The sequence below is a fragment of the Chenopodium album genome, chromosome 15 (genome assembly GCF_948465745.1).
Source record: "Chenopodium album chromosome 15, dcCheAlbu1.1, whole genome shotgun sequence".
Taxonomy (NCBI): domain Eukaryota; kingdom Viridiplantae; phylum Streptophyta; class Magnoliopsida; order Caryophyllales; family Amaranthaceae; genus Chenopodium; species Chenopodium album.
In genome coordinates, this window is record NC_137848.1 from 52,681,977 (window position 1) to 52,708,775 (window position 26,799).

Below are 26,799 nucleotides of genomic sequence, written 5' to 3' on the forward strand. Positions count from 1 at the left end.
GATTCAATTTTTTGATATATTGCATTGTATTCCATTCGACCCATTGAGAGAAAACGGGCCTACCATAACATCACCGCACATGGTGTACTGGATTATCTCTTCTTGTCCTTTTCTCTCACTTTCTTCCTCACTTCACACCACACTCACTTCTACTCGACTCGTTCACTCGTTCTTCACTCAACTCAGTTACTTCCACACTTCACTCAACCCATCTAACTGAAAACGACTGCAAAAATACTCCCGATTTTCATTTCTTATTCATTCCTCTTTCTCTCTCCTCTTTGTCCTTTTTTCCCTCTTTCAATTTCTATCATTTTCTTCTTCTGGTCGGATTGATGGAAACCCAAGATCACAAAAAGCCTAAACAATCAGGTTTGTTTTCTGGGTTATTTAAATTTTCTTTCTTTTTTTCTGGGTTGTTATTAAAATCTATCTTTTTTGTTCTCCCTGCTGTAAAATGTGATGTTTTGTACAGATTTTTTTGTGGGTTTTGTGTTTGGAGTTTTCTGATTTAATAGTTAATGAATTTTGGAATTATTGAGTATGGTTATGTTGATTAATTGGTATACTGTGGATAAATTTCTTTTTTGTGTGTTGCCTGCCAAGTGTTTGATGAAATGCCTATCAATCAAAGCCTTAATCCCAAAAGTGGGGATTAATCCCAAAAGCTTTACATGAGCCAAACAGATTTGATGAAATGCCTAAATGAAAAAAAAATTGATTTTGCTGTTTTTGATTTGATGTTTGGTCAAAAGGGTATGAAGGGCATAGTGGAGGAGTTCATGTTTGTACTAAATGTGGATGGCCGTTTCCAAAGCCACACCCTAGTGCTAAGCACAGGAGGGCTCATAAGAAGGTTTGTGGAACTGTTGAAGGCTATAGGCTGGATAATGATGCACAAGACAAGACCCATTTGATGGATGGTTCTGATGGTGAACATGCTTCTGATGATGAACACAAAACCCCAAGTAATAATCGATTTTATTTCGCGTTAATTGCTTGATATATGCTTTATGAATGATAGTTTTGAAGAGGGTTTTTGATTGGATATTTGGTAGGTGGTAAAGTTGTGGAGACTACTATAAACAGGAGGACTAGCAGTGGAGTTGGTAATAGATCAACTAGGTCGACCAGATCGGAAGATGAAGTGTTTACTGATGCTGTCACGGAATTTGCTGATACTCCAAGTCCTGGAGAGGCCTCCGATGGTGGTATACAACGTTTTTATTCAATGCAACGTGTAACTCAGAACGATTTGGATGATATTAAGCATGCTGCAGAGAAGGCTGATGCTGGTGAGATCATTTCTTCTATTGTTACCATGTTTTATCGAGTTTTTGCTCAGTGTGTAGCTATTAAAGTTGCTGAATTTATCTTAAGCATTAGCTGGTGAGTGTGCATAAGAATTTTGTTTATTTGATTCAAGTAAAACTTGTTTGTGCTGTAAGTTTGTATGGGTGTTTGTGTCAGTAGTTTAGGATTGAAGTAGTCCCAAGGATGTGTACCTAGATGGTTTATGTTGTTGCTTAGAAGTTAGAATCTTTTAATTCCATCTGAGCTTATTTACTTCAGAAGTTAAGAATTATAGGAAGTCAGATAGGTTTAAATTGAATGAGCTAAGTCAAGTTACCTCACAGTGTGGAAATTGTTTGTGCAATGTGGTTCCATCATCAAGCACTGAAATTTAAAGTCAAAAGTTAAACAGAAATTGATTCCCTTTGTGACTGTTTGATTCAAAGTAGGAATCAATTAAACTACATAATTTTGCTAATAATATACAAGTATATATTTTTCCTTTATAAGTTGCTGTTATGAGCAAAACACAGTAGCCACTGGGTCTTACATCAGATTTGAAATAAAAAAATCTTAATTTTTCTTTCCACTGCTGGGCTGGTGGCTTTCTTTTTGCTTCATGTGTGTGTGTTATACTGTTATCTGTCACTCTGTCTGTTCTTTCAATTGACTGTGACTCTGTGAGGGGGCTACGAAGCCTACTTTGCTGTGCCATAACTGCCTTGCACTCTTGCATATTTGTCAGTGACATAAAGGCGATAATACATTATGTTGGCTGTGGTAAGCTTTACATTAACAAACAACTAGTGTTACAGTTTGTCTGCACATGGAATACATGCCAAACCAAAATACAAGAATTTATAATATGTATGTTAGCGTTGATATATTCTCTTCTTGGCTGAAGTTTTATTTAATTATTTATGCGGGAGGTAGAAAATGGCTTTATCATCTCCCATAATTGTTTATAATGTTTCTGGTTGCATAAGAGATTATAGTGAATCACATGTGACGTTTTCGTGAAGTCTTCTAATGTTTTCTGGTAGTAGATGAAGTATTTTGGGTAAAAAAATTATTTCATAGGATATCCATATGATGATACGATTTCTCTATAAACATAATTTCATTGGATATAAAAAAGTTCCAGAACTTGATATTCTGATTGAGATCACATTAGTTTAGTGATATGCACTAAGTGGTAGATGTGTAGAAATTACCAGTACATTCTTTTATCTTGGTCTGTTGTGAACTGATTGTTTGTGGCTGATTGTTTTCCTTCAGTTTTTCAAAATTAACAGTGTGTGTGTGTTCTTGTCTTTGAATTATTATTGCTTATCACGTTTTCAAATGCAGATAATCTACAAGCCCCCAGCACACATCTCAATGACAATCAGGATCAAGTTCAACCTGTTCAGAATTTGGAAGGTGAAAATGATAGAATAGAAGCTGGTATTCTATCTCAGGATCATATCCCCAGTTTCACCTCTGGTCCAGCTTCAGCCTCAGCTTCAATTACTGTAGAAAATGAGAATGAAGATGAGACAGCTGATGAAATTGTTTTGAGTAAGGGGAAGTCAGAACTTAGAACCTCATATAATGAAACAACTGAGGAAGCATCAGAAGATGTTTCTGTTTTGAGAGATATGGATAAAGGAGTTCTAGGACCTGTCTCCAATGGTGAATTAGCAAAATCGGTAGTGATGGAAATTACTGGTTCTGAAAACAATGTTGAATGCTCTCAGGCAGCAGGGCAACCAGTTGAAGTTATTGATCCTGCAAGTGGAAGCTCAGCCAAGCTAAGTGACGTGACAGTGGATCATGGCCTAAAATCTGGAGCTAATGCAGATGTCTATGTTCTAGCTGCTCCTGATACTTTACCTCCGCATAAGCATCCTGAGAGAGCAGTCAAAGATTTAGACCATGAAACAAGTGAAAGTAAGAAAGTCTATTCTGAAGATAATGTCCTAAAAAGTGTTGATGTCATGGAGGGTAAACTTCACCAGGATGCTGGGCAGAAATTAATAGCTGAGCAAAACCCTGTTGGTGAGACAGTTCAATTACCTGATGTTGAGGCTTCTGAAGGTGACATAAGTAATTTTAGTTGTGAAGTAGTTTCTGACTTGAAGACTGAAAATTTGGGAGTAAAAATTAGCTGTGCTGAAGAGCAGAAACCCACTATTGCATTGAATAATGTCTTTCCCGAAGAGCAGAAACCCACTATTGCATTGCATAATGTCTTTCCTGAAGAGCAGAAACCCACTGTTGCCTTGAATAACTTCTTTCCTGAAGAGCAGAAGCCTATTTTTGCTGCTGATAATCCAGAGTTCACCTCAAATGGAGCTTCCAACACAAGTAATGGTGTTAAAACTAATGCTGAGCATGTGGTTTTACAAGAAATCATTGACAATGAAGTGTCAAGGAGTCTATTATCTGCTTCTGATGTTGGCTCAACTGAATTCAGGAATGAAGTAGTTTCTGACTTCAAGACTAAAAATTTGGAAGAAAAAAATTTTAGTTGTGCTGAAGAGCAGAAACCCATTGTTGCGCTGAATAATGTATTTCCTGAAGAGCAGAAACCCATTGTTGCACTGAATAATGTATTTCCTGAAGAGCAGAAACCCTTTGTTGCTGCTGATAATCAAGAGTTCACCTCAAATGGAGCTTCCAATGGTGTTAAAAGTAACTCAGAGCATGTGTTTCCACAAGAAATTGGCAACAATGATGTGTCAGGGGGTTTATTATTGTCTGAACATGCTATCAATGACATACTACCCCAATCTAAAGAGCTAAGCAATATCCATGACAGCTCTGATACAGGTAATAATGAAAACATTGGAGCTGCACAAACTCATTTGGATGGAAGTGAGATAAGTTATGGAGGCGAGAGTAATGAGGCTGTTAATGCTGAAACTGCACCTAGTGGCTCAATTATAGCTGGATCTCGTGATGGCATTCATGAGACATTTGAGGCAAATAGATTTCATGACCATGTTAAATCAGATAAGACGGTGGATTTTGGGGATGTGATGGCAGGTCATACACTACCCATGGTGGAGAGCACTGGTGGTAGTTCAGGAGGGGCAGAGTTTACAAGTGAAGATGGTCTAGGTGCTATTTCGAAAACCGACAATCTTCCTGGTTCAATATCAAAGATGATATCAACTGATTCCTCAGCTGTTTGTGACAATGCTCAACTTTCTTTGAAAAGCTCTGCTACTGTCAATGACACCTGCACGGAAAAGTCTGCAGAGGAGGCCGATGATGTGTTTGAAGGGGATAGGATTGTTAAGCCCCATATTGCTATTTCAGGAGCTGATATTCTCCCAGATTCTAGTAGCCAAACTGACAGTCTGGAAGGCAACTGGGGATCTGTTTCAGGTAATTTTTTTTTTTTTTTTTTTTTTGAATTTTTTTGTAAGATATCGCAGCCTACACAAGTACATAGTCATATCTGTTATAACAGATTCAGATGCATTACTCTTGTATATATTCTCTATTTCTTATCTCTCTCCTTCAGAGGTTTCCTTCTTTACGCATTCTCACTACATCCATCCGGAAACTAAATCTTTGAATACTACCTGTCTCTAAATGTAGTTAATATCTACATTTTCCAAAAAAGATTTAGGAGAGTGAATAAGTAGATAGATTTAAGTGGCCCTATTTTGGAGAAGAGTTGGGAGGAGAAAACATGCAAAACGGAATTATAACTCTAGTCAGACACTGGACACCCACAAAGAAGCTTTAAAATTGTTTTAGGGACGGAGTAGGTTTCTCTTTGTGATCATGCCTTTTTATTCAAATGTATGAGGTTGATCAGTCATGGTTTCTTTGCTTGAATTTTTAATGCCTCTAATTAGACATTAAGAAGCTTGTGTTCATCTGGGAATTAACTTCTGCTTGCTTGTTTTTGGTTGATGGAGTTATGTCTGCAGTATCAGACACACCACCTGCCTATGACACTCCTGCATTGAACCAATCCCAGGTATCTGCCTCAAAAGATAATGGCAGCTTGGATGTGAAACCTATGATGGAAAGTCAACACCCTGAGAGTAAATCGTCAGTTGATCCTGTGGTTGGAGCGATAGAAGGTGTATCTGAGATCCAGACATTAGAGGAGCAGAAAGAGAAGGGCTCTGCCTTACAAACTTCTTGGTCGACCTCGGTTGCTCATTTGGATAATGCACCACATGGAGGAAAAAGAAATGAGGAAATTATTGCCAAGGTAACTAACTGGAGCACTGAAAAGCAACATCTGCCTTTGAAAACCCTTTTGGGAGAAGCCACTGCCAGAAGTAGAGCAGAATCACCAATTCACACACATATGAAACCCCAAACTGATGAAACTCCAGCAGCAAATAATGATGCTTCAAAGACAGAAAATGTGATTCTTAGTTCCAACAACCCCATTCCAGAGGCGTCAAAGATAGAAATGGGAAAGGAATGGAATTCTCCAGCAAGGTATCCGGTGAATATCAAGACAGAGAAGAGGAAGGGCAAGAACAAACCATACTGGGCACCATTTCTTTGTTGTTCATCTGTCAATGCTAGGTAGGATAGCTGTTCAAGGTAACGGAACGACTTGAAACACATTTGAGGAGCAATTTTCTTCGATAAGTGGAATGCTCGTTTAATATGCACATGTTTAGGGTTTGTAAAAGATATGTCTATATGTTGGATTTTTAAAGCCTAATACTCTTGGTGATCTTATTATACTATGAAGTATTTAGTTCAGATTATTAGTATTTAGTTCAGATTATTGTTGCATAGTGAAGATTTGTGAGCAGAGTAATTATTGTTTTTGCTGTGAAAAGGAACTAGAGCCCTACTTTTAGTGTATTTTCAGCAGATTTTTTCTTAATGCCTTTTTTTTAGGTTGTTACCTTTTTTTTGTGGAGACATTAGGCTATTACCTGTGTTGGTACAAATCAATCATATAAACTGCAAATAATTAAGGCATTTGAAGATGTTGCAAATGGGAGTAAATCATAGGGGTGAACCAGTGGATTAAGGGTCTGTTCTCTTCAGCTTATTTTCAGTTCAGTTCAGTTCAGTTCCTAATTTCTCTCTCTTATAAACAATTCATTCCAGCTCTATTCAGTTCAGCTCAGCTCAGCTTAGTTCAGTTCAGTAAATCAGAATAGACCTTAAGTAATGCTTTATATAAAAGAGATGATATTTGCTTTTAGCCTATGGGACACCCATTAGGCCATTACTAGTAGGCAATCTTTTGGACCGTTTACTTTTAAATGTAACACAGCTTCTTGAACATGTTTTAGGAGTTATTTAGAGTAGGTAAACGAGCGACTTTATCAAAATAATTTAAACAACAAGATTAGAGAAGGGTTAAGTACTTTATGTATAGATAATTCTTATTAATTTTTCCGTTTACATTGTTTAATCTCTTCCTCAATATATGTGTAAAAAATGTGTATTGCATTTAAAAGAAAACGAAAGAAGTACAATGGTACAAATGGGTGTGATGCTCACATCTTCCAAAATCGCATGTATAAAGAGTATAAAATCGACTCGCAATACCTTACTACGTATAGTTACAAAATAGTTGAGATGAGCGGCACTACTTTGCCATAATGTTAACTAAGTGGTAATTTCGTAATTGTTTTAATCAAATTATACTTCGTAATTATTGACCCGAAGATCATAATTTCTATAGTTTAACAAGTTCAAATACTCGTAAAAAAAAACAAAAAAAAATTCAAATAAACTTTTTATGAATAGTGTGTGGACATTTATATATCCCTAAAAATGTTTGTTTATTTATTTATCCTCATTAATGTTAATTGCCTTTTTCTTTTTGAACTCGTATGAATAGACGAATAGTGTGTAAACATTTATACCATAAAAATATTTGTTTATATCTTTTCTCTCACTAATATTAATTACCAATAACTAAATTTATGACATAAACCCAAGCCGAAGGAGTTCCTCGAACATAGCTAGCTGCGACTTTTACTTCGCACTCGTTAGTTGCCCTAGTAGTCACCAGAAAAATTTAACCATAAAATAAATCCTTACATATACCTATTAATCCAAAACCATAACTAATAATACCGGATACCCAAATGTATTCTTCCTTTGTTTCTTTATTTGCCCAAATTGAATACCCTTGTTAAACCCGGCCCATCCCAACTAGAGTAGGTGTATTTGACTCGAAAAATTATCCCAACTTTGAGCTGACTTAGCCCTCGGATGAAGTCTATATTAAGACATCCTTTGACACAAACAGAAAAACTATAAATTATCCCAAATTTCTTACTTCGTATGTTGTTACCATGGATATTCGATTTTGAGATATTTTGCCACCATCGGTATGAAAATTATAGAAATTATGGCAAATGGCAAAATCGAAGGATGACAATGTTTCGCCTTCGATCCAATCCAACACCTACGCAACTCTTCCGGAACATCTTATAATAGCTAATATTCTACCAAGATTGCCTGTAAAAACCTTAATCCGTTTAAAATCTGTTTCCAAGTATTGGTATTCTACAATCTCTACTCCCGAATTTGCAAAAACACATCTCAGCCTATCTTCGGAACAATTTATGTTGCTTACAAGGCATCCCGGAAAGACTACTTATGATTCATCTTCGTATAAGCTTATGTTGTTGCCCTAGGACGAGATTACCAATCTTAAAAAAACCTTTATCGAGATGGATCTCACCCTCGATGATTGTATTCGACAAAAACTAAAATCGAATCATAGTTTTGTTTCGATGGTTGGCTCGTGTAATGGCCTGCTTTGCTTGTTTTGCTGCAATTGTCCGACTCAAAATAATAATAATGATTATGGTTTCTACGTTATCTGCAGGACCGTTCCTGACATTTTATGGGCCCTAGGCAAAATCATAAATAAGGGCCCTTAGAAAAAAAAAAAAGCAATCTCTAGTACAATATATACAATATACTGCATACTCCATATTACTCCGTATTACACTTAGCTATTAATCTAGACATAGTTCTGTGTACTACGGAGTAAATAAGAACAATGTTTCATTGTAACTATGATATATTGCTATACTACGTAGTATATTTTAAGAGTATGAACAATTGAAATATTTTTTAATTACATAGATTTAAAATAAAGTTGAATACTTGATCATAAGTTAAAACTACAGTATCTAAATTAAACACTAATTCCCAATAATTATCCATGGATAAAAACAAAGAAAGGAGAGAGAAACTTTATCTGAATTTGAAAGAGAATAAACACAATTAGTGGACACAAATACAGGCAAACAACTCAATGAGATGATTAAATAAATGATTTTGTTATTTTCATTCATAGTAGGATAATTAAAATGTACGAGTATAATTGAAGCTAATGACTGGTGTAGTCTTTTACGAGTAATAGTTTTTAACAATATTTTAAGTGCTTATAACATTCCCATAATTTCATTTACATTATCAAAATATTTGGGGAATTGATAAGAGTGAAAGGCAAGACCCATTAATTTACTTGGTGGGAAATGAAGTTTTTTTACTTGTATTTAATGCTGAGAGAATTGGATATAGTGGGAATCGCAACAATTTTGAAGTGAAGCGAACGGCGAAGGATTAAAGAGTGTTGTCTTTTTTTTTTTTTTTAATTTATTTATTATAATTTTATGAAAGCTGAGGTAATATATTATTTTGGGCCCCCATTGGCCATGGGCCCTAGGCCATCTGGCCATGACACTCCCCGCCTACCCTCAGGGCCGGGGCTGGTTATCTGCAATCCTGCGACAAATCAGTATCGCGAGATCACTAATCCAACTTCATTAAAGAGGACTTATATGCTTCTTGCACCTTTTATAATAGATAAAGATAATCATTGGTTTGGTTATATACCTTCGATTGATGACTACAAGATTGTCGTTTTATTGCCGGCTGAATCCCGCATATATGTATTTTCATTGACTACTAGTAGTTGGAAACAAATTTGTGCTGCTAACTTTTTTTCTTGTGGTTCGGCAATCAAATTCTTGCAAAAGATGCCGCTGTTTGATAACGCATTGTACTGGTCTTTCGTACTTGTTCATAAACGCGACTGGGGTAAAACAACGAAGAATAAGCTCGTTGTTAGGTTCGATTTAGTTAATGAACAATTCGAAAACCTCCCAGGGATGGAATGGCTTAGTCAATATACTCGCTTTTCGTTTTTTGTGATGAATGGGTGCCTATCATTATTATGCTTCTCATGCTCACAAACATTATCACTTTTAGACGTTTGGACACTGAAACAAGGCAACGAATGGAGTTCTTGGGAGAAATCGTACTCTGTCGATATGTCGTGTGGTTATTATCTAGGCGTTACTCCCACCGGCAAGTTTGTAGTGTTGGATATTTTTGATCGCGAAATCAAGATGATTGGCCCGACTCAAGCTACTCTAGAACAATCTTCATTACTGGATATTTCTAATTTGTCCATGTTGTATGTAGGAGGTTACGTTGAGAGTCTCATTTCGCCTTCTGGAACGATCAAGTCCAACGAGGAGGAAGACCGCGAGGTTTATTTTGATCAAGTCAATACAATTTTGCAATTTTCTCTCCAGTAGGTTAAGTAATAAAGAAGATACTTATAAGTTATAATAGTATACCACCCGTAGTTTTCTAATAATTTTCATTTTTATCTCCCGTAAAATCTTAAATTAATTGAGTAAAAGAATAACAATAATTAATTTCTGTAAATTAGTACGTTAATCAAAAAAACTTTTCAAAGTTAATCATACAAAATCAAGATACGAACCTCTCAAAAAGATAAAATTAAATGATGTATGGCCAAAGTACTTATTAAAACAATTTCTTATTCTTATTTTTAAAGGATCCAAATTAAATACAACAACTTAAAATTGCATTGCTTTTTTTGCAATTGGGAGGAGACTAGAACCTAACCATCCAAAACTGATCCCCGAATCCGGATTAGCCCAAAGGGTGAATCGGGTGGAACACTAAAAAAAAAGACATTGTTTTTTTTACCGTGTTTTTTTTTTGGTATGGCCAGCCACATTGTGCGGCAAACTAACACTGACCGGGTAACCACTGACCGATCGCGTAGCCCCTGACCGACCGAGTAACCCTTGACCAACCGAGTAGCTCATGACCAAGTTACGCCTAACTGACAAAGTAACCCATGACCGAACGAGTAACCCTGATCAAGTTACGCCAAAATGACCGAGTAACCCTGACCAAGTAACCCCAGCCACATTGTGTGGCTAGCCACATATGAAAATATGTGATAAACATAGCATCCAGCACAATAGTTTTTGTCCTTATTTAGCTCACCAAGGTATCCATACCTAGTTAATACTCAATTACCTGCCCGTCATCTATAATATTTGTACAATCCTTGCTTATTCACTTTATTTCCAAGGTATTTACATCCACTTATAATACATGCCTCCTTTTCACCCAAAAAAAAAAAAAAAAAACACATGCCTCATCACCTCTTTAGTCCTAACTAGGTTAATTCCCGTGCCATGCCCAATTATAATTAAACTTTACAACAAAAATTATAAAGAATGGTGAATTTTAATTTATACCAAATGCGTAAAGGTATTTATTTTGAATTTTATAAAAAAAATAATGTAGTAATAGAAATTTAGAAGCTATTAGGTTTTATATAAGAAAATGAAAATATAAGCTTAGGTTAGTACACGTATATGTCTTCAAAAAAAAAAAAAAAAAAAAAAGAAAAAGGTTAGTAACCGTATACGAACTCATATACATACATTTGTCCTTATATTTTTGTTGACACACTTTGACTGGCATTAAATGAAAATTTAGTTGGTTTTATATTACTTTAGGATAATTAGTATTCCGTAATCAACTTTTTTAAAATATATTTATAGTGAGTAGTAGCGGTTTTTATTTTAATTTTAATAATCACATTGCATAAAATGTGTAATGTAATTAGATTGAAGTTTTCAATATATGTTGAGTTAAAATATTTTACACTATTCACGTGTCATCATTTACTTAATTTATTTTACCAATATACAATATAAATATGATCATATATTATGTTGTTGGATTTGTCATATTGTCTGCTTTTATATATGAAAAAAAAATCATAATTTTTAATAATCTTATAATTAAAGATATTGATAATTAAAGTTGTGTCTTGGGAAATGTGCAAATCCAACTCTAGCTTATAAAAAACGGAGGAAGTATAATATAATAAAATAATTTTGTTCAGTTGTTTGTATAAATGTTATGTATAATTTTAAGATTCATAAAAATTACGCTACCAAAATGATTTTTCTATTTTTAATTAAAATAAATTTTATTGTCAAATGATTAATGTTGGAGGAAAAAATTGATACTCCTTATTAATATTATAATAATCTTGGACAGTGATATATTTCAATACCTTATTTTTAATCTATGTTAGTATATTTGTAACTAAAAGATTAATAGTATATAGAATATGTGTTAAAATACATTAATATAAAATGATAGTTATTAGTACCCATTAAAAAAGCAGCTTAGTTAGTTAAAGTTTCCTCCTATTTTCAGGGGATTACATGTCCTTGTGTCCATCTGAACAACAAAAAATATTTAATAATACAATATAACTATGTACTTTTAATTTTAATATAAATATATCTATTGATTTTGTGATTGATTATTGTTTAATGCAATGTCATATATTTGACAACTAACATTTTCATCAACTACATACTTAAAAAAATCGAGTAAAAGTATGCCTATGTGGCCTTACCATTACACGAATATAAAAAATAAAATTGTTTTCATTAATTGTAATTTTTTTTTTCCCAAAAAGGGCATGTGTCATATTTCAATAATAAAATTGAATATTGAACAGTCAATTTGTAAAAAAAATTCACAAACATACTTACAGTTACAGTATCTTAGTCAACTTTAATTTATAAACTATCAGTTATATATAGTCAAATACTAAGCATATGGAAATTATATAATTCTGTAAAAAATTTGAGATTTTTCACTCATTATATCTTATATAAAAAAGAAACCAATATTATATACAAATTGAATTATTTATATAAACGGATCATATAAACAATCATATAAAGTCTTTTTTTTTAAAAAAGTAATGCAATCAATTTTTGTAAACGTTAGTCAAAAAATTCTATAATTATTTAATTTTATTAAAAATATGATTATTTGCCCATCCTAACTAGAGTAGGAGTATTTGACTCGAAAAATTATCCCAACTTTGAGCCGACTTAGCCCTATGATGAAGTCTATGTTAAGACATACTTTTTTTTTTATTTATTTATTTATTTATTTTTTTTTTTTTTTTACTTTGACACAAACAGAAATACCAAAAATACTTCAAAATTTCTTATGTTGTTACCATGGACTGTTCGATTTTGAGATATTTCGCCACCACCGGTATGAAAATTATAAAGAAATTACGGCAAATGGCAAAATCAAAGGACGACAATGTTTCGCCTTCGATCCAATCCAACGCCTACGCAACACTTCCAGAACATCTTATAATAAATAATATTCTACCAAAATTGCCTGTAAAAACCTTAATCCGTTTCAAATCTGTTTCGAAGCTTTGGTTTTCTACAATCTCTTCTCCCGGATTTGCAAAAACACATCTCAGTCTATCTTCGGAACAATTTATGTTACTTACAAGGCATCCCGGAAAGACTACTTATCAATCATACAAGCTCATAATGTTAATGTTGCCCTATCACGAGTTTACCAATCTTAAAAAAATCTCTATCGAGACTGATTTTACTCTCGATATATGTATTCGACAAAGACTAACACCGAAACGTTACCATGTTTCAATGGTTGGCTCGTGTAATGGCCTGGTTTGCTTGTTTTGCTGTATTAATTCGGCCAAAAATAATAATATTGATGATTGTGGTTTCTTCGTTATCTGCAATCCTGCGGCGAAGCAGTATCGTGAGATAACTAATCCAACTCCATCAACGAATTCCCTTAAGTTTCTTGCACCTTTTATGATAAATACATCGAATCATTGGTTTGGTTACATACCGTCAATTGATGACTACAAGATTGTCATTTTATCGTCAGATGAATCCTGCATTTATGTATTTTCTTTGACTACTGGTAATTGGAAACAAATTTGTGCTACTAACTTTTTTTCTTGTGGTCGGGTAATCAGATTCTTGCAAAATATGCCGCTGTTTGATAACGCATTGTACTGGTCATTCATACTTGTTAATAGAAACGACTGGGGTAAAACAACGAAGAACAAGCTCGTTGTTAGGTTCGATTTAGTAAATGAACAATTTGAAAACCTCCCATGGATGGAGTGGCTTAGTCAATATACTTGGGTTTCGTTTTTCGTGATGAATGGGTGCCTATCATTATTATGCTTCTCATTCTCAAAAACATTATTGGACGTTTGGACATTGAAACAAGGCAACAAATGGAGTTCTTGGGAGAAATCGTACTCTGTCGATATGTCATGTTGTTATTATCTAGGCGTTACTCCCACCGGCAAGTTTTTAGCATTGAATGATCACAGAATCAAGATGATTGGCCCGACTCAAGCTACTCTAGAACAAACTTCATTATTGGTTGCTTCTAATTTGTCCATATTTTATGCAGGAGGTTACGTTGAGAGTCTCATTTCGCCTTTTGAAACGATCAAGTCCAACGAGGAGGAAGAGGACACCGCAAGGTCAATATAATTTAGCATTTTTTTTTTATCTTCAGTAGGTTAAGTAACTTGTTAATTGTTTAGTTGAGGGATTATTACTTAATACTACTATTATTAGGTTTATCTATGATGATGAAATGTGTAAAAAAAAAAAAAAAATCGATTTACATACATATATATATACACTTCAAAACATTGTAATGAACCACCCTAACCATTGTAGTTTCATTTAGGACTTGTTCTCTTCAACTTGTTCCAGGTACTTATTACTTACTCCTTCCATTTTTAAATATTTGCTCCATTTTTCCATGCACGGAGTTTAAGGAGAAATTAGAGAAAGTAATAAAATATGGAGGTAGTGGGTAGGTGGAAGAATAAAAAAATTGTAAAAAGCAAAAGTAGTGGAGAGAATTGGAGAAGAGAGAATATGAAATTAATAAAATATGATTTATGTTGGGTCCACTAGGTGAGAGAAATGAATTAAATATTGTAAAAGCTTTCCAAATAAGGAAATGGAGTAAATATTTAAAAACGGCTAAAAAAGGAAAGTGGAGCAAGTATTTAAAAACGGAGATAGTATTCCTTAATAAATCCATATCAAACTAGACAAGAAACATTCAAGATCAAATCAGATCAGCATTTTTAATTATTGCTAAATATCGTTAATTACGTATTAAAAAAAGGACAATTTTTAAATTACCACAAAAAAATGTAACCATTTTCGAACTAACCACCCGTTTAATTTTTTATTTTAAATTACCACCCCTTAAATTAAATAAATGTTCAAAGTACCACCCATTTCAAAAATCCGGTAGATTTTCCGTCTGTGGGCCCCACCTAACGCTTATTTTGACCCTTATGACTGATTTTTTCCCCAGATTTTTCTCTTTAAAAACGCTCTCCTAACTTCAATTCACATTTTTCTCTTTGAAATTTGGTAGAATTTGGTGAAGGAAATGTGAATTAAAGTTTAAAGAGCGTTTTTAAAGAGAAAAATCGGGGAAAAAAATCAGTCAAAAGGGTCAAAATAAGTATTAGGTGGAGCCTACAGACGGAAAATCCGGTCATTTATTTAATTTAAGGGTGGTAATTTAAAATAAAAAATTAAACGGGTAGTTAGTTCGAAAATAGTTACATTTTTTGTGGTAATTTAAAAATTAACCTAAAAAATTTATGAAAATTATATATTTGAAAAGTTCATAATGAGATGAATCTAATAAGACACATTTTGATAATGTTTTTCTTTATAGATTAGTATTAAAACGCGGTCAAAATTTACTCAAATTATTGAATCAGATTAGATCAGACCATATCAGAAAAATTTAGATCAAACCAGACCAGACCTTAATAAAATCATACCACCTCTACTTGTTTCAGGTGAAGAGAACAAGTCGTCCTTAGTTCTTATCACCAGCAACATATATTGACAGTAATATAGGTGAGTTTTAGGAGTATTAATTAACAAGGGTGGTTCTGAGTATGTGTAATTGTGTAGGGTGGTCGATCATACAGGGTTGAGTTAAAGACCCCAAAGTTTGATATTTGCTACTCTGTAATACGAAATAAAGATAAAATTCATAAAATTGATAATTTAGTAAAGTATATATGTTAAAACTCGTATTTAAATCTTGTAAAAATTTATTGTAGGCATAGTTGCACTTGACCAATTTCATCGCCCCTGGTAAAAATATAAAATTGTAAAGAGATGAAATTATTATTTTTTTAGTTTACATAATTAACTTTGTTAGAGATATGAGATATCGTAAAATATATTACGGAGTATAAGATATATACAAAAAATATATCACACATATATTTTCCGATATCTCATTTATCTAACAAACTTTTATGATAATTTTTCAGCCTTAAATTTGATATAATTTTAGGGTTGAGTTTAGCTAGACCTCTTTCCCTTACTTTACTATTTTTTTTTAGAATAAAATCAATTCATTAATAAAAAGTCATATGACACGGTCAATCCAAGTTACCTAAAAAAAATCCTCTCACATCAATGGTGAAATTGGAGGGTAATGCTTATGGGAAGTGTTTGATGAACGACAATGTTTCGTCACCGAACCAAATTTCCGCAACTCTTCCGGATCATCTAATAGTGGAGAAAATTCTACAAAGATTACCAGTAAAAACTCTAGTTCGATTCAAATCTGTTTCCAAGTTTTGGTTTTGTATAATTTCTTCTCCTGAATTTGCTAAAAACCACCTCAATCGAACCTCCGATAATGATGAATTTATCTTACTTACTTATCCTTATTATTCTCGCTCATACAAGTTCTTGTCATTGCCATACGACGAGTCTAGCAATCTGAAAAGCCGTATCGAGATGAATTTTACTCTCGATATACACTCCCGACAACAACTACAAACGGAAAAGGGTCCAGTGGTAGATCTTGTGGGTTCTTGTAATGGCCTCGTTTGCTTATCTTATCTCAGTTATCCGACAATAATACTTTGTTTTGAATTCTTAGTTATTTGTAATCCTGCAACACATCAATATCATGAAATTACTAATTCTTCACCAACAATTTTTTATTATTGGTTTGGCTATATACCGTCTATTGATGACTATAAGATTTTCGCCACTTCAACAACTAGTTTGGAATTTTATGTGTACTCCTTGAGCACTGGGAAATGGAACGTGCTAAGTCACACTGATACAGTTTTTCGGTATTTCAAGCCGGTGTTAGTGCCACTACAGACAGTGGTTGATGATATTCTGTACTGGTCTATCGAGGTGAGCCATAGGAAGATAAGGCACATCATTGGGGTTGATATAGTAAACTTAAATTTCAAAGAATTTCTATGGATGGATTGGCTAGATCGATATAATAGGGCTTCTTTTTTCGAGATGAATGGGTGCCTGTCATTACTTTGCTACTCATCATCTAGACGACCACAAGCTGATGTATGGACATTGAAACAAGGCAATGAATGGAGTTCTTGGGAGAAAATGTTTTCATTCGATATTGGAGATGAGTATTTGCTACACATTACTTCCAATGGCAAGTTCTTAGCACAGAATTATTTGAAATCACATATTTCTCGAATCACATTAATTGATCCTAGTCGAGACACTCTTCAACAATCCTCATTGGATATTGATTTGAATATGGTTGCTGCAAGAGGTTATGTCGAGAGTCTTGTTTCACCTTTTGGAACAATCAAGTCTACCAAAGAGGAAGACCACGAGTTTTGATATAAGGATATAAGTCGTCATATAACCATTTAGGCATTTTTCAATTCTGTGGGTTAAGGGAGGAAGTGTTATCTCTAGTATTGGTACATATTTCATCAATTTATAATTTCATATACACTCAAATTTAAATCGAGTTACTTATTTGTCAAAGCCTTTACTTAGATATAACCCGAACAATGTTACAATAGTTGCACAAAATCAGGTTGCTTAACAAACCCCTCTTAGTTACTCTTTTCATGATTCCATCCCTGCTTTTACTTTGTGGTCATAGATAATTTGGTGATTCTCCATGAATTAACTGGTTAAACCGCCTTCTTCATACAGCTGAATGAGGAACTAATATCCAATAGACGTGCTTATATTAATATATACTGTATGTCTGTATGTAATTATATGAATAAAAATGGGATTCTAACATTCATGCGTTAATTCAGTTCTGTGTATATATACATGCAAAAACAACAGATCGGACTACTTACAGTGCTCAAACAGTATTAACAAATCTTAAACTTGAACAGGCCTAAGCTCAGCATGCGTTCTCAAACCTCATATCTTCCGCGAGCCTGGAAAACAATTCCATTTCTTCCATTAACCTATTAGCCCTGGCATGATATCCGCCAAAATTAACATCCAGTTGTTTTTCCAACGACATTAATTGGAGTAGAACCTCACAAATTTCTCCCAAGTCGCTTGACATTGTCACGACCTTCCTTCCTTGCTCTCCCTTGCAATCACCATCTTTACTCTCCATGTGTATGCACCTCTTACAAGCCTGAAATTCATAATGTAGAATATAAATGGTTTTGCATCATTTTCCTCATTCCATTCTGGTTAGTTCTTAGGACATCACAGAAAGTTTGAATGTACATAACCTGGTTTGGAATTTAATGTATTAACACCGTGGTATTTAGCCAACAATCTTATTATTCCCTGCTAAAACTTCCTCCTAAAAATCTCTTAGTAAAGGACTATATCATAATACAGAGTAAATTAGAGTACAGTTGACTAATGTCCGATTTTGTGACTCTTTTTCACCATCTCGGATCAAACAAATATGGGGATGGATCGGGAATTATCTTAGTACAAAATATAATAAATGTGCCAAATAATTCATGAAAAAATTATATAAGACAAAATTTGAGACAAGAGTTACCTGAAGCAGATGATTCAGTTTATCAATTTGATCAGGCTTCAGATAAGCTGACAGCAGCAGCTGTTGAAATAAGAGAACCACCTCAACACTAATGTTATTAGGAGAGAGGTTTTCGATTAAGCTAGATACACAGGCTTCATCGAACACAGAATTCATCCACGAAGGAACAGTTTTTAATCTTAAAAGAGCAGTAGCAATGTGCACTGCAGGCCGGTGATGATTCATCAATGAAGTAGATACTGAAGATGGCGCAGCCAAAGATCTTACTAACTCTTCCACAATCATCCTGCACCAGCTGCTGTTTCTATTTAAGCTTGTATGATACGTACTGGGTACTTCCCAGCTGAAGATCATTGATAAACAGAGGCTAGAGTTCAGGGCAATTCGAAGATCACAGTGAAAAATAAGGCCTTCTAATACAGCAACTATGGACCGTAAATACCCCTTGGTGCATTTCAATCCATTCTGCTGATCTGTGATCCCACTCAATAACTCGAACAGGCAATGTGAGGCAATTAATTTTACCAGGGATGAACCGAAGTGCAGGAACCTGCATATATCCTGGCAAGAAATTCCAACTGCAGGAAATGCACATGTCCCTTCTGGTAAATTGAAGAAATTTTGCCAGTCCACGCTTCCTGGTAGAACAGCTTGCAAACTAAAGCACAAAAGAGTTAGCAATCAGATGAAACAATCAAAATGTTACTCGATAAAACCCTGCTTACCTTTTTAGATAAAAGTGGACAAATAACAGCAGAAAAACTAAGGTGTGCTCGGTGTCTGATTCCTCTTCTTGCTCAATTGAAGCAGATCCATTTGCCAAAAGTCCATCGACTGTGGCTCGTATCAGGGAGGCTAAAGAAGAATTCAGAAGTATGAATTTTGCAGTTTCTACGAGCACACCCTGAGTGGAATGATACAAAACTAATGAAAGGACACCGAGTACTAATAGATGCTCTTCTGTCCATCCATTAGCCCTCATGGAGGAAGTAAACGAGTCAAACAGCTGCTTGGAGAGAGACGAAAAAGAAGAAAAAGTAAGAAATTTTCATGGATGAAACCAGGTGTCAATGCTTTACACAAAGACTTACCTACCTTCATCACCACTGCAAGCCAAGCTTCATCATCATAGAGTGTTTGAGATTGCACAGAACATAAGATGACGAAGATAAAACGTGAAACGATCATGTAGCTCTCTAGTGAGGAAGAACATAACAAATTCGAACAGAGATTTTGAACTGCACTGCCCATTCCATGCATGCAGAGCTGATCTGCAGCATGCGGAAAAATGGTGATAATTGACGATATAAAATGAAGTAATGATATTACATCCTCTAGTAACATATCATTTCCAACAAGCTGTTTCAGCAGAAGGACCAACAGTTTTGGTAAAAGGTTGTCTCCTACAGAGGCTAAACATGCTATATCGTGGAAATTAAGAATCCCACAGTTCATTAGGGTGTCATTTGAGAAACTATTTCGAGAGAGTTTGAGAATTTGGCAAGACAAGGACTTGCTGAATTTCTCCTGTTGAAACAACCATTTTAATGAGGATGGGTGAATGTCGAAAGATGATAAATCCCAATCTTGCTCCTCCAAGAGCTCGAAGAAAATCTTTTCTGCATCAGAACTGTAACAAATTTGGTAGTTTTTCTTGGCAAAGCTTCTACACAGAGCATAAAGATTCAACAAATAGACTACCACAATCGAGTCAACAGCTCTGAAAAGCAAGTGACTGCTGTTGGCAAGCATATATTGCTCCAGAGAAGTCAAAACTAGCTTCTTGTCAGCAAGCCTGAGAAAGATGGGAAAAATCTAAAGGTTAAGATGGAAAACTTGAAGGACATTAATAAGTCAAGAAAATTCAAAGCAGGATTAGATACTTGCATTTCGTCGTATAAAGAGCTGATATGCAGTATTTGTAATACAGCAATCTGGCAAGATGACAGATCTAAGTTGTGCTTCTGCCCCAGAAGAAACAGAAGATCAACAGGATCTATTGGCAAAGCAGATGCAACAATTCTGATGGATTTGCCAGAATCATCGCCAAGAATATTATCCACAATAGTACTTAGCATCAGATACACTGTCAATTTCATCTTTTCTGTTGGGTACAGACCTAAACATCTGAAAGACAAGCTGAACCACGAGAGTGAAAGTAGAGCATGAGTGCGTTGCAAGGCCTGATTATCATGAGCTTGTAACAGTATGAAGTGCAAGGTCTCCAATATTCTTAACACACTCTCCTCTTCCAAACCATTGATTTCTGTCATAAACCAAGGTACTATATGATTTTGACATAATTCTACAATTGAATCTCTCGGTTGCATCTCTGTACTGTTACATATGGAGCTGATTTCGTGACAAAATGAGAATGTTTCTTTTAACAGAGATAAAGAATGCAGAAGTTGGTAGCTGTTTAAGTCATTTGTGCTCAATGAGGCCAGAATTGCATGTCTTGATGCTTGTAGGACTGTAGCCAGCAAATTTGAAGCTCTGCTAGCTGAAGGAGATTTCACAAGAGCAACAAAAATGGAACAGATGGTAATGAATGCTTCAGGAAGCATACCCATCTCACCAGCAGAGTATCTCTTTAGTATTAGTGTCAAGGAACTACTTATTTCTTCAGCAAGTTTGGCAGATACTACTCCAGGATAACTTGAGATGCCAACCAATATGAGCTTTAGCATCTGAGGTTGAACAGGATGAAAAGGTACTTCAGCTACCTGAGGCAGAACAGAGACCAAAGTAGAGAAGCCAAGGGAAAGCCTCTGCCTGAAGACGTGTTCAGCCGCTGATAAGATATCAAGAGCTTGAACGCAAGAGCTTACAATCTGGTCCTTGTACTCTGCAAAGTAGAAGTTGTAATATAAGCATACAGTTAGGTAGCTTGTGAAATGCATCCAACAGAAAATCTATACCTAGAACTATATAAGTTGCTAATAACAACAGTATAACTTGAGTTAGAATAACGAAATATTTGACAAAACATTGCACAAAGCATCACTGATGATATAAAATAGTAAATACTACATGTAGCATGATTCCTCAAGAATGCTTTTAATGTTTGATTCCAATAAATTTTTGTTTAGGCAAACAAATTATTACCTGATAGCCTTAGTATTTCAAATATATAGTCTGCAAGATTCTCTTCCACCAAGACTTGAATTTGCTTGAGTGAACAGTTCCCACATGACAAACAATGTACTATGAGGTCCAGTGTAGAGACTTGAACTTGACTATCAGGAGAGAGCAACGGAGACTTAATAGCCTCAGCAAACAATCTACTTAAAGAAGAACCATTAGGTTCATCATTGGAGGATTGCGTATAGTTATCCGCTTCACAGGTATCCATCATGTTGAATTCACTTGAAAAGGCATTTGAGAGGAATCCTCTTTGACCCAACACCTTCAGAAGAGCTACACAAGTAAATCAATCATTACTTAACTAAGAGTCTGAAATGATATGCAAATACAAAATGCTTCTTGCAGTGCTTCTCTTCTATGTGATGCAAGGATGTTACAACCTTAAGACAAAACGTAAAGCCCGTCTCATCCAAATTTATTAATCTAAATGTCCCCAAATAAACAGATAGCTTAGCTTGCAGATTCAATTTGATCTTTAACAAGAGATGACAGTCATAACACATTCTCATGCAAACTGCTCAAGAGATTTTACCAAGCAAAGAATTTTAGCTAATAATCCTCTAATAGAGTTTTCCAAGTTATACCTTCCTTTATAACTTTCACTCTAGCTCAAGTACTAGTGTAATATCTGACTAGCTGAAAACTATAACCCAATTGACATTGCTATACATTAGAATGATCTTACTGAAGCTTAATCCCTTCGTGCCCAGAGAAAATAAAAGATTGGAATCCAAAATTTAAGATCTTCTATTAATATAGACCATAAATGCAACTTTTAATATTGTCTTACAGCTTGGTTCTGCAGGTGTTGCAGAGTGATCCAAACTAGAAAGCTATATACAGGCAGTTGTGAGATATAAGGGACAAACCTAAACAGTTTAAGCGAACATCATCTCTTTGAGTCTTCATAAGAGCATGCAAAGATAATTGTAAGATCATGGGGCAATACTCAAGCAATATATCAGCACCTTCCTCATCTTCACTGGAATGCTGGAGGATACATATCCTGTATAGAACAAACATGATCTCCCCTCGAATTTCTTCACTGCATTTGTGATGGCATAGCAATGACAAAGTGAAAAGACAGTAATCTGTACTTAATAAATAAACTGCTCTGTGTTTGCTCAGGCTGATACCTCGGCAATTGAAGACCCATCACAAGATTGTTGATCAGACCAGTTTTATCTTTGATACAGGCATAAGTATCCATTTGACGTGTCAAAAGAACTCCCAGACAATGTAGCTACATTTTTTTTTTTTTAAAAAAAAAAAAGTGAGTTTAACTCCAAATCACTGAGGTGCCAAGGGGGTGGGGGTGACAGCAAGGAAAGGCAAAAACCTTTTGTGTTTACTAAATGCTTGTAGTTTACTTGATATTATATGCTGCAAATGCACTAATAGAAAACTATATGAGTAAATGGGAAGAAGCTTGGAGCAGTTAAGCATAATTTAACTCTATAAGCTGACTACTTTATGATCACTGTTGTGACATAATGCATGTTTTATTCATCATAGGCTTAAATCCAATCACTTAACAAATGACCAAACAAATGGATACACAGTTACATGTACCCATTTTAGGCCTATAGCTCAAATGAGTCAAATCTAACTACACCTAAAACAAAGATGGTAGGCTAGAATCTAACTACACCTAAAACAAAGGCTTAAATCTAACTACATAGGCTAAAATGTATTCATCATAGGCTTAAATCTAACTACACCTAAAACAAAGATGGGTATTCATCATAGGATTAAATCTAATTACATAGGCTTAAATCTAACTACACTTAAAACAAAGCTGGGTAAAGGAAAAGTACAGAGAATAGTTCAACACTCAAAATCAATCCGTATATTAGTATATAGCTAATTAACCAATAAAGTAACAGTATAACCACATTGTAGAAAAGAAAAATCTATTTCACACTCATTCTAGGCACAATATTATATACTTATACACACATCCATATATGCTGTTGCGATTACTGCCCATACATTCACATTTCTATTTGCATACTTTCTACGGGTTTTTCAAATAACAGAATGCATCAATGATTTTTACAGATAATGGTAGCTAGAATGCTAAGCTAGCTATAAGCCTTATAAACATATATCACAACATAATTCATCTCCAAGAGTCATATTCGATTCAGAAGTGAATGCATAATGCTCTTACCAGTAACTCCATATTCGATTCAGAAGTGAATGTATAATGATCTTACCAATAACTCCATCTTTACTGATCTCAACACGCCTATCAATGTCAATACTACGGTCTCCACCCTCCACATCTCTCATTTCAAAACACGAAAAGTTGTAAAATCAAGTCTCCAGAAATTCACTTCGGATCTTTGACATAACTTCAGCAACCAATTTTCCAAACATTGGCATCAAACAACCTATTCATTCATCAAAATTGAGCACAATTTAAGAGACAAGCCACCAATTCTCTCATCTCCAACCTCCATTTAAAAATCAACTTTTGAAATCAAACAATTTCATCAATCTCCAATAAAAACAATTCACATCAAAACCTAAAATTACCTTTCACAAAATCACCACTCAATTTCTACAAAACGAAAATCCAAAAATCAACTTCTGAAATCAAAAAAATTCATCAATCTACAAAAAAAAAAAAAAAAAAAAAAAAAAAAAAAAAAAAAAAAAAAAAAAATATCAAAACCTAACACTACATTTCACCACTCAATTCAATTTCCACCAAAAATCCAAACCTAATTGATCAAATTAATCACGAACAGAAAAACAACTCACCGAGTAAACCTGACGACGACTCCAAGCGAGTTCACCAGACGACAAAACAGCAGCAACACTGGCAACAAAATCACCAGCAACCGAAGAACCGCCATAATCAGAAATCTGAGAAACAACATCAATAACTTGGCGAGCAATCTGTTCATCATCAAAAGATGATAAAGAATGAACAAGAGGAGAGAGAATGAGGTGAGTATGAAACGAGAGAAGAGGAGAGAGAAAGGAAGGTTGAGAGACGGCATGAGAGAGCTGAGAGAGAGCGTAGGAGACATGGAAGGTTGGAGAATTAGGGTTTGTGATTAGGTTTGTGAAACAGAGTAAGCAAATTGAACCTCCTTCTTCGGTTTGAAGGATGAGCGAAGATCGATGACCTTGACTACATGATTGGGGTGATGACGATGAAGATGGTGGTGATATCGGATGATTCGATTGCGTTGGAATTGGAACCGGAACTGATAATGTCGAGTATTGTTGTTCGAAGTAGCTGTACATTATTGTGTGAGTATGGTGATGATGAAGATGGAGAGATGAGAGAGAGGAGTAAATTTTGAATTTGGGGGTTATGGCGCCAAAGGAAGGAGGTGAATGGTATTTATAGAAGAGCCAAGTGCTGTCAATTTTTTTTATTTTTTTTTTTTTTTTTGCACGCACACTCGGGTGTGATTTACTTTGAACTCGATAAACTTACTCGAGGATCGCACTCGTGGCAGGTGGGTATGATTTGGCGGATTGTGCATAGCACCCGCCTAATTGAAGTGGATATGGGTGCAAATTTGATGGATATAATGATTAATGAGTGAGTATGGATATAAAAAGTCATACTTCGATTTTTTGATTCGTCATAGAAATTGAATATGTGGTAAATTTGAAATCTCGCTCAACTTATGTCCACCGCCCGCTCAATATCCACTTGTTAACCCAATCCCAACATTTTATATACACAAGACATCTATTACATAATTTTATTGATATATAAAACTAGATGGTCATAGGTGGTAATAAGTGGGTATAGGCAAGTAATATGTGAATTAGTGGGTAGTAGATATCTACTTGGGTGGTGGAGTAGATGTGGATTCCATAGTGGATAGTGGGTATAGAAATTTCAGGTGGATATAGGTTTGGGGGAGGGGGGTTTCCACAATTGCACCACACCACCTGTTTGTTATCCCTAAATTCCCTAAGTTCACTTACTTGTAATAAGTCGACGATGATAGAAGGATTGACCTAATGATTAAGAACTTTACAGAGTTAAATCTCTTTTATATTTATAGTGCAAAAAATATTTATTGCACACTTATATATTGTTCATTTTCTTCATCACAAATCAAAAAAGTTGTTTTTTTGTAGAATGCAGTATAATTATCAACATTTGGGAGAGGGGGATTTAATGCTTTATGTATAGTCTCACATTGATTGGTTATTATCACTACAAGATAAGGCAAATCTAACAAACTGTAACATTAGCTTTTCTTTATTTGATTTAATTTTAATAAATTCGAATTAGAGAATGAACTCATCTTAATCCTATAACTTTGTTTGATATTTTGGCTTGATAGGAATGATTTGGGTTTGATCTAGATAAACCTAAACTCGACTAAATACATCATGTTTCAACATGTGCAATTAAAAATTTATGTTGTTACTTGGCTTTAATTTGTAATTTTATATGACTAGGGCAATTTGTGTGAAAAAGTGTATCCTATCTTTGTCATTCAAATAATAAGCTCATATAGTATCATTTTCATAAATTAATAAGCTCACAAGTTAGGCAAATAATTGTTCCTCGAAAAAAAAAAAAAAAAAAAAAAAAAGATAAGGCAAATGTAACTTAAGCTTGAACATGGCTCATTAACAACTGAACAAGGTCGGATCAAACTTTCCAAACCACCAGAATGTAATCCTTCGTTCCAGCAGCATTCTCGGTTGGCACCATGCAATAGGTCGACTCACAGTAACAACCCCATATGGCGGCTGATTCGTGACAAACATGGAGAGGATCAGGGTTGAATTCTACTCAAAAAGAAAAATCACCAAAGAACAAGTTGAAATAAGAAACATACTGATCATTGCTTGCATGACAATCATTAGCAGTAAACTATATGATACTATTATTATTAGCATATTGGTAGGGCTACAAACAACGAAACTTGGCGTTAAAATAGCATTACTACTCACTTGAGCAACAAGAGAACTAGCAAACCAGAAAAAACAGTCACAGCAAGAAGACGCAAATTTACCAGAAATTGAAGTCAGTTAGCAAGTAGGAAAGGGGCCAAAGAGATCAGGACAGTAGTCAGGGAAAGGGAGATGTTTGTTTATGTCCAATGTAGATGGTTTCACAGCCTGTTCATAAATAATTCAAGCGAGTTTTGCTTACAAAATTCAGAAATTAAAAAAAAAAAAAAATCAAATACTCAAATTCATACAAAGCCAAAATGAAATTGATGGATTATATAATTACTTAATTGTTATTATCATAAACCGACCACTGCAACAGCAGCAGTCTATTACAGAATTGTCAACTACTAAACAACAGCAACAAAAAGTGCTAATTCCCAGCAAAAAAATTGTCTAATGGGAAAATCACATGATAAACCCTAA

General features: G+C 34.7%; 4 protein-coding genes across 6 annotated transcripts; 3 read left to right on the top strand and 1 right to left on the bottom strand.

Moving 5' to 3' along the window:
* Positions 1–78: 78 nt before the first annotated feature.
* Positions 79–6,148, top strand: LOC145583376 (uncharacterized). Of its 3 annotated transcripts, none has more exons than XM_081640617.1 (5): positions 79–372; positions 756–968; positions 1,059–1,295; positions 2,644–4,668; positions 5,223–6,148. In XM_081640617.1, exons 1-5 carry the CDS (start codon positions 336–338, stop codon positions 5,840–5,842), a joined length of 3,132 nt encoding a protein of 1,043 aa, XP_081496743.1. In that variant the 5' UTR covers positions 79–335; the 3' UTR covers positions 5,843–6,148. The 3 variants fall into 3 exon arrangements, with proteins under 3 accessions (XP_081496743.1, XP_081496741.1, XP_081496744.1); XM_081640615.1 differs by having other exon boundaries at positions 82–372; positions 5,211–6,148; XM_081640618.1 differs by lacking the exon at positions 79–372 and adding an exon at positions 409–607 and having other exon boundaries at positions 688–968; positions 5,211–6,148.
* Positions 6,149–8,957: 2,809 nt separating this feature from the next.
* On the top strand, positions 8,958–9,845 carry LOC145581432 (F-box protein CPR1-like). Its single transcript, XM_081638436.1, has one exon. It carries the CDS (start codon positions 8,958–8,960, stop codon positions 9,843–9,845), a length of 888 nt encoding a protein of 295 aa, XP_081494562.1.
* A 6,084-nt stretch (positions 9,846–15,929) lies between these two features.
* On the top strand, positions 15,930–17,129 carry LOC145581433 (F-box/kelch-repeat protein At3g23880-like). Its single transcript, XM_081638437.1, has one exon. It carries the CDS (start codon positions 15,930–15,932, stop codon positions 17,127–17,129), a length of 1,200 nt encoding a protein of 399 aa, XP_081494563.1.
* Positions 17,130–17,605: 476 nt separating this feature from the next.
* On the bottom strand, positions 17,606–24,690 carry LOC145581434 (protein PUTATIVE RECOMBINATION INITIATION DEFECT 1-like). Its single transcript, XM_081638438.1, has 9 exons — positions 24,199–24,690; positions 22,566–22,672; positions 22,299–22,474; positions 21,391–21,702; positions 20,170–21,130; positions 19,378–20,077; positions 19,008–19,288; positions 18,283–18,940; positions 17,606–17,901 (listed from the first exon to the last, which is right to left on the bottom strand). Exons 1-9 carry the CDS (start codon positions 24,688–24,690, stop codon positions 17,656–17,658), a joined length of 3,933 nt encoding a protein of 1,310 aa, XP_081494564.1. The 3' UTR covers positions 17,606–17,655.
* Positions 24,691–26,799: the final 2,109 nt, after the last annotated feature.

What these genes read in the sequence shown, in the direction of transcription:
- LOC145583376 (XM_081640615.1), top strand. Translation starts at nt 336, where the DNA reads ATGGAAACCCAAGATCACAAAAAGCCTAAACAATCAG. An exon ending in TGCAGAGAAGGCTGATGCTG is followed by an intron (nt 1,296 to 2,643) that starts GTGAGATCATTT and finishes TTTCAAATGCAG; the next exon opens with ATAATCTACAAGCCCCCAGC. An exon ending in CAACTGGGGATCTGTTTCAG is followed by an intron (nt 4,669 to 5,210) that starts GTAATTTTTTTT and finishes TGGTTGATGGAG; the next exon opens with TTATGTCTGCAGTATCAGAC.
- LOC145581432 (XM_081638436.1), top strand. Translation starts at nt 8,958, where the DNA reads ATGGGCCCTAGGCCATCTGGCCATGACACTCCCCGCCTACCCTCAGGG.
- LOC145581433 (XM_081638437.1), top strand. Translation starts at nt 15,930, where the DNA reads ATGGTGAAATTGGAGGGTAATGCTTATGGGAAGTGTTTGATGAACGAC.
- LOC145581434 (XM_081638438.1), bottom strand. Translation starts at nt 24,690, where the DNA reads ATGTACAGCTACTTCGAACAACAATACTCGACATTATCAGTTCCGGTT. An exon ending in ATGGGTCTTCAATTGCCGAG is followed by an intron (nt 22,475 to 22,565) that starts GTATCAGCCTGA and finishes TCACAAATGCAG; the next exon opens with TGAAGAAATTCGAGGGGAGA. An exon ending in TGAAATACTAAGGCTATCAG is followed by an intron (nt 21,131 to 21,390) that starts GTAATAATTTGT and finishes TCTACTTTGCAG; the next exon opens with AGTACAAGGACCAGATTGTA.